Raw genomic sequence first — 8,144 nt, 5'->3', positions numbered from 1 at the left:
GGTGATTTTTGGCCGGTTTTTTTTCACCTTTTTCTTTGATTTTGGAAGCCAGATCTACACTTCTCTGTTGACTTCTAATTGACATGCGCCCCCCAGCTGTGTTCCCAGACGTCTTCCGCCCATGCCGCCTCAAGCTCCGGTCGTGTAGGTCGTCGATGATTGGCACGTGGGTACTCTGCTCTTTGGTGCGCGTGAGAGCCACGCTCCACTTTTTTCAGGTTGGGCACGGTGGCAACCGGTTATACAGCGTCAGATCTTCGTCTGGGTGGTATCGGTGACGGCTCGTGTAGGACAAGTGCCGCCGTTCGGCATATTGGCCTCCTTCCCCCACTGCTAGCAACTTGTCTTGGTGTTTTTTGATTGTTTTGTCTTTGTGTTCTTCTCATGTTTCTCCGGTCACAGTCTGCTAGTATTTGGTTCAAATTTTATGGGAATATTTGTTGGCTAATGGCTAGATCTACCCTATTTCTTTAAAGAGTGAGCGTTATTGTAAGAGAAGCTCAAATGTCATTCTTGTAAAATTTGTATTTCTACTTAGGCAGTTGTTTTACTAAGCCAGATCCTTCTGGCTTAGAGAATATGAGGTCTTGTCCCTTATTTTCAAGTTGTAAACCCGATGGCTATTTGCAATATTAATGATAGCACATGCTATTTGTTTAAAAAAAAAATGAAAAAAGAAACTGAACCAGTTTCTGATTACTCGTTCGGTTTTGTTGGATTTAAGAATTGGGGTTCTCCAAACACTTACATAATCTCCTGACTAGTTGGTAACATAGATGCTTTGTCGAAGCATTATGTTGATATTAATGCTGCAGATAAGGTATACAAAACAAGCACTTGGTGTATAGGCCACTAAAATGATTTTTTTTTTTTAAAAAAAAAAAAAATTAATTTTTTTTTTTAAGGAAGGGGCACTAAAGTGCTTGGAGCTCTTGTTGTTGCTTTTTTCTATAAGCTCCATTTGTTTCGACATAATTTTTTTTTTTTTGAAAATATTAAGCAAAATAATCCCGTGGTGTATTCCTGCGAACTCCGACAGCAATATTCGGAAACCCTGATGGTGGATTTTGGCGAACTCTGGTGACAGCGTATTACGGCGCTAGTGGTGGATTCCGACAATCTCCGATGGCGTATTTCTGCGAACTCCGGCCGCAGATTCTGGCAATCCTCGATGGTGGATTTTGGCGAATTCCGGTGGTAGCTGTCGACCTTCTGCAGGGGCGTAGAACGAATTGCGAGAGAGAGAGGTATGGCAGCATAAATCCGGAAACCAAATACCTTTCATCCAAAGGTGGATGTTGCCCACTTTTCCCCGTGATCTAATCATGCTTGAAAACCAACTCCCATTCTTTGTTCTTTCAAAATTATTTCAAATGATAAGTTATAGTACTCCTGCAGACCCACCACCATCTTTGCAAAAGCTTGCCCTTCACTTCTTTAATCCTCTATTGAAAAGAGACTCAGACACAACACTCGGGAAGATCATAGCAGCTAAAGGAAATTTTTGCGGGTGTTGTGTTTGAGTCTCTTTGTAACAGAAGATTAAAGAAGTGAAGGGCAAGCTTTTGCGAAGATGGTGGGCCCTATAGCATGGCGTGGGCTAACATTGCCGAAGTTGCTCAGGCTGACAACACCGAAAAACATGGTCGAACCCACTTCTAGTGTAACAGAAAAAACGGAACATCAGTAGTATTTTTTGATAAAAGGAAAGTGGGAAAGGCAAAAGAAAGAGAGAAAAAATGGTATTTTGCAGAGAGTGAGAGAGAGAGAGAAACATCGGTTGGGCTTTGCTTTTGTTTCACTTTCGTGGATGTTCAGAATTCTAAGGCCAGTTGAGGCGTTGATTATTTCTCTGTAAGTGTTTATGTAATAATAGCATGTGTTACTGGCAGAAATTTGCTCTCTTTGTTGAGTTGGCCATTGTAAATATGTGAATAGTCATTTTTTGTGGTTAATTTATAGATGTTTCCTTGCATATTTCTAAGGACATCCTTCTCTACTGTTTAGCTACACTATATTTCTTACCAACTATTTCTTTCTTAACCCTTGACTGCGAGGGCAAAATAGGGAGAAAACTAAATAAAAATGCATGTGCTCCGCACATGATGCCTAGACCATTTGATTTAACGAGGTTGACTGATAGAATGAAGGTTTTGGTAAATAAATGGTAGTTCGATGCGGTCAGGTGGTGAGAGTGTCATTTCATGGGGGCATATTGACTCAGGCTGGTACTTCATGGGAAAAAAAAATGTAATTACCCTAAGAAATTATAATTATCATTTTCATTATTGTCACGAGAAATAATTCTCCTACATCTTTCATACACCTCTCTCACACTTCATCCTACGTGGAGTCATAGGCGGCTCAAGCTTTAGGCGACTTAGGCGGTCGCCTAAGTCCCCCAAGTGAATAATGCCCCCAAATAATAATTATAAAATAAATAATTTTTTTTTTCATTATAAGGCATGTACATCAATTAGGCCTGTATATCATACATATACTAATATGATAAAAAGTTAATAAAATACTCTTTAATTAAGACCCCAACTTAATAATTGTACAATACAAGTTATTTCCAAAACAAAATTTAAGACTCTAATATGGTAAAAATCTAATAATAATTTCTAATTAAGGTCATCAATTGTGGTAAAAGTAATTACAAATTGAAAGTCTCATTATTCATGTTCAGGAAAAAAAAATTAATAAATTATTGAAAAGTATCACTTATTTACTATTCTTAAAAGCACTATTTTTATATTCATGAAATTAGTCCCACGTGCATAATTTTTTCTCCAGCGTTTATTTGAATTGAATGTTTAGAAAAATATGAAAAGTCTTCAAAGTGCATAAATTCACATTGTTTGCGTTGTGTATAATAGATGGAATTACATCATCGATGAGTCTTCAATATCCAACAATTTTTTCCGCATTATGTTCTATAACAAATCAATTTTTATATAACTTATTTCCAATTTTCTCTTTAGTTTTTTTTAAATCTTATTATTGCATGACTTTGAATCAAGTGATAAGTCATTCTATATCTAATAAAAAACAATATAACATAAATATTAAAATAAATTTAATTTAATTAATATTTAAGTATAAGAAAATGACATCACTTAAACTTGTCGCCTTAAGCCTCAAAATTTATCGAGCCGGCCTTACGTGGAGTCCTTTTTTTATTTTTTGTTCATTCTATCTCCTAGAAAATGAAAAAAAATGACGCGTCGTGTAGGATGAGATGTTGGATAAGTGTATGAAAGATGTAGGATAATCATTTCTCTATTGTCATTATTATTTGACAATCTTGTTATAACCTCTATAATCAATACAATTGGTATGTTTAAGGCTGGACAATTAATACGGTTTATCTTTCTTTATTAATGTCATTATTACTTGGTAATCCAATAAATATTGTAATTAATACAGTTTGCATATTAAGGCTGTACAATATATAGAGAAATGATATATTTACAACTTTCGTACAACTCTAACCATTTTTTTTTTAAAGATAAACCATTAGATGTGTAGGACCTACTTGTAAGAAAACAAATCCAATGGTTTGTTTGAAAAAAAGTTTTTTGAGTTGTACAAGAGTTGTGTCAAAAGTTGTACAATAATCATTTCTCCAATATATATGGTTTACCTACTTGCCATCTAATGTCATTTCCTATATACATGCATGTATGTTTGTGTGTGTATGTGTGTTTTCTAGGATATATACATATTTCTGTCTATGCGCTTTAAACATGCAAACTTATATGTGGCAAATCTATTTATCGACCATGGTGGCAAGGGTGGACTTAATAGTTTTCTTCTTGTGCGTTCTCCATCTTAGCAACAATTTGGTTGAAGCGGATTGGGGATTATCTTTAAAGGAAGAATTGAAATTCCAGAAGCGACTTATAAATCTTAAGAAGTCTGCAATTAAAAGTATTCAAGTAAGATTTTTAGAAGCTATATATTCTTTTAATTCTTCGTTTCTAAGTAGATTTTTTTAATATTTTGCATAAGATATTGAAATTATGATAGTTATGACTAAGATAATCATAATAAAAATCAAACTCCCTATCTAAAAACCTCTACATAGGAGATTGAGAGTCATGCATGGGCTCAAGCCATGCATAATCTTAATAATATAATTTAACGCCATAAACATAATTCATATATCCTATTTTATTTCATGTTATTAGACTTCGAGTATGTTTGATACCTCTTTTAATTTATTGGCTAAAGCAAGGTAAAATAGGCATTTCAAATCACATTCAAGAAAATTTTGGCAACAAAAATTCCAATTTTTTTTACAAACTAAATTGTTATGAGATCCAACAAACATACACATAATTTTGATTTGATTTGACATCTGCAGACAAGAGATGGAGATATATATGACTGTATTGATTTCTACAAACAACCTGGGTTTGATCATCCTTTTTGGAAGAATACTACATTTGAGGTTGAACAGTTACTGCAAACATTTTCTTTTTTGATGCTAACTGGTACAATTGATATCACTCTAACCTTTCAAGAGTGTCATTACAGATGAAACATAAGTTGTTTGTAGAAGGAATGAGATCCAAAAGGAATTTACCATTAAATATTGGGCTAAAAGGTGCAGGTTGTCCTCAGGGAACAGTTCCTATAATAAGAATCAATAAAGATGACTTGGCAAGAGCAAAAATTCTTTCAACAATATATTCTTCAAATATAGATGAAGAAGAACCTGGACATCATGTAAGTATAATTTTTTTTTATACTCGGAAAAAAGGTACTATTTCTTTGTTCGTGAATCTACCCTAGTATTAGTGATGCAAGTGACTTAACAATATGATTATCTCATGCAGTATGCAATACTTCAAACAAAAACTGACACCAATAGGAAGCTTGTTGGAATTGAATCATATTTTAGCTTATATAATGCAAAAGGAGTCATTGGATCTCAGTATAGTGAATTTCGGATGGCACTTTCAAATGGTTTTGACACCATAAAAACAGGTTTCACGGTAATTCTCTAATTTAGGATATCATATCCTTTTGTTAAAGAATTTTCTTATATCCTAGTAGACTAACATATTGAGCAAAATTATTTTTAGGTAAATCCTTTACTGTTCAAAGACAACCAGACACGGCTGTTTGCTCACATCAGGGTGGGTTTTTGTAGATTGTGTTGAGTAATTTCATTTTTTTTTTAATTATTTGTAACAAATTAAATGATTTATGTTTAATTTTTTCTATTGATTGAAAAATCTTTTATTTCATGAACTCATTCTACCAGATTGATGGAAGAACACAATGTTTCAATCAACATTGTCCTGGATATGTGCAAATAAATTCTCAAATACCTCTAGGTTGGGCGACAAAAGAGATTTCTGTTGTAGGTGGAGAACAATTTTCCATTAAATTGCGAATTAATAAGGTATGAAAAAATTACTCAACAAATCCATGGGGAAAAAAAAAAATAAGCCATGAATATATGTTCTTATACTTGTTTACACTAAATTTTGTTTCATTTTGACTAATTACTATCATGTGGTAGGAAATACATGGCGGGCCAAATTCAACAAAATTTGTTTGGACATTATACTTTGATGAGGAGAATTCTGTAATTGGTTTTTGGCCCCCGGCACTTTTTGGGAAATTGAGTGAGTTTGGGAATCAAGCCGATTGGGGAGGAGAAGTGTATAGTCCACTAGATCAGCCTAGTCCCCCTATGGGTAGTGGCCTGAGGAATACAAGATATAGAGCTTATAGTCGGCGAATTGCAGCTGCGTATGAGAATGCAAAGTTTCATTTTGTCAATCCAATCGATACAGAGGTGTATGCGTCTAATCCACGTGCATACAATATTCATGATTTTGGCTGTCATGATGAATATTGGAGACGTTTTATTTCTTATGATGGTCCTGGCGGAATCAAAGGAGCTTGATTGAGACTACTATAGTATGTATAACTTCTGATCATTTTAATAATATAATTATAAATGAGTTTTCTCTAATTATCGATATTTTATGCGACTATAATTTGTTTGTTCATTCTTAACCAATACTTAAAATTTAAAACAAGCGCGTTGGACCATTGACTATTTTGTTTCTTTCATTTTATTGGTTAGATAACGTGCTACTAACGTTATTTTTATAGTTTAGATAAGACTCATCTAACTTTAATGTATGCCCAAAGTTCATTAATAAAACAGTGAAAAAGCAACTTATATACTTTATTAGAAACTAAAATACCTTGCAAAATAATTAGAATTTGGGACACTAATTTTTTCCAACAGTAGCTACCCTAGTTGTGCCAACGAACTAGTCCGAGACACCTTTGGATTTGCTGGGGCAGTTGTCCCAAAAGTGCGACGACATTCAAGACAATCAGCCCTTCTCCCTAGCCACCATGTCCACAAGACATTGTGCATGGAAGATGTGTGCGCATGGCAGCATGCGTAGGCTGTCCCCTTCCACCAATTCCATTTGGCATATTCCACAATGAGTGGTTTCAAAGGCACCCACTGCCATAGAGAAAAACTCTAGACTTGGTAACCTTTCTATCATCCGCCTTGGCTCCCTACGCAAGTAAGAAAGCCATAAATAACGTAGTCCCAAGCCTATTATAGATATCACGCCCCCAAGGACACAAAAAATAATACCAATCTTCCAGTAGTACTTATTATCATCATCAGCGGATTTAGGGGATGGAGGGACGTCATGATGGTTTTGCATTCCCGAAACTCCCGTAAAGGGGACAGAAAAAGTTATGAAGTATATGATCCGACAAGCCTGCAATAAATAATCCACACGTACAACCAGATTGAGAGAGCAAGAGGTTTTCAGTCAAGAACACATCTCACATTTCAAGGTGGATAATTAGTTGAATGAGATGGCATCTTTTTTTCTTTTTTCTTTTTTTTTTTTTTTTCTTTTTTTTTTTTTTTTTTTTCTTTTTAACTTCATGGGGGCATTTGCTTAATTTTGGTTATTTCCTAGCTAGCTAGGTACATAATTTTGGAGGTTATTTCCTTGGCAAAATGGAGTTAAATGATATAATTACCAAGCTAAAGAAAAAAAAAATATAAATAATTAAATTGACTATGGACATTAATTGGATAGTAATAATGTTTCTTTTGAATTTCTTTTGGTTTAAGAAACTGAAACCGGTTGCTAATTCCTCGATCAGTCTTATTGGATTTAAAAATTGGGGTTCTCCAGACACTTACATAATCCCCTGAATAGTTGGTAACATGGATGCTTTGTCGAAGCACTATGTTGATATTAATGTTGCATATAAGGTATACAGAACAAGCACTTGGTATATAGGCCACTAAAATGACCCCCTTTTTTTTTTTTTTTTCTTTTTTCTTTTTTGGTTGGAAAATACTAAGCAAAATAATTTCAGTGCTCCTACCTTAAAATTGCAACGGCCTGTGGTGTATTCTTGCAAACTCTGACAGCAATATCTGGCAAACCTTGATGGTGGATTCTGGGGAACTCTGGTGACAGCGTATTACGGCGCCAGCAGCAAATTCTGACAATCTTCGGTGGCATATTTCAACGAACTCTGGCTACAAATTCTAGCAAACCCCGATGGTGGATTTTGGCAAATTCCGATGGCAGCTGCCGACCTTCTACAGTTGCGTAGAACAAATTGCTAGAGAGAGGGTGCATGCGAGAAGAAGAAGCTCAAGCTTGGAAAATTATTTAATATTTTTTTTATTAAAAAAAAAAAAGAAAAAAAAAAAAGACAAACTATTTTACATAAAGTAAAGAAGGTTTCCCCTTCAAAAAAAAAAAAAAAGAGTAAAGAAGGTTTTCTTGTTGAACCAAAAATGTTTTCAGTTTAAACATGATTTTTTATTGCACCAAGCACCAAAAAATAAGAAAAACGATTTTTAAAAGAAAAATATTTTATGTCAAAATAAACGGACCTTAATCTGATGGGCCTTTGGAATTTTATTTCCTTTCGAGGATGGTTGGACTCCTCTTCACTAGGGCATGCGGATATAGGTATTTGCAATGCCTGCAACCACATCCGCAAAATGCGGATATCATTTTTAGATATCCGTATTCGCATCATGTTTTTACTAACCGCATATGCACGGTTATTAGATGTGGTTATTATCTGCTATCCACATATTAGGTAATGGGTCTTTG

The 8,144-nt window shown here is 34.6% G+C and overlaps 1 protein-coding gene across 1 annotated transcript; it reads left to right on the top strand.

Annotated features, from left to right (window-relative positions):
• The first annotated feature begins 1,125 nt into the window (after positions 1 to 1,125).
• LOC133877720 (protein neprosin-like) lies at positions 1,126 to 5,926 on the top strand. Its single transcript, XM_062316101.1, has 8 exons — positions 1,126 to 1,247; positions 3,839 to 3,941; positions 4,370 to 4,456; positions 4,543 to 4,734; positions 4,845 to 5,003; positions 5,094 to 5,147; positions 5,276 to 5,416; positions 5,537 to 5,926. The coding sequence occupies exons 1-8, from the start codon at positions 1,126 to 1,128 to the stop codon at positions 5,924 to 5,926; spliced, it is 1,248 nt and encodes a 415-aa protein (XP_062172085.1).
• The last annotated feature ends 2,218 nt before the right edge of the window (positions 5,927 to 8,144 follow it).

This window comes from Alnus glutinosa, chromosome 9 (genome assembly GCF_958979055.1).
Source record: "Alnus glutinosa chromosome 9, dhAlnGlut1.1, whole genome shotgun sequence".
Classification (NCBI taxonomy): domain Eukaryota; kingdom Viridiplantae; phylum Streptophyta; class Magnoliopsida; order Fagales; family Betulaceae; genus Alnus; species Alnus glutinosa.
Note: the sequence above shows the minus strand (reverse complement) of the source record. Positions and strands in the feature narration are given on the sequence as shown.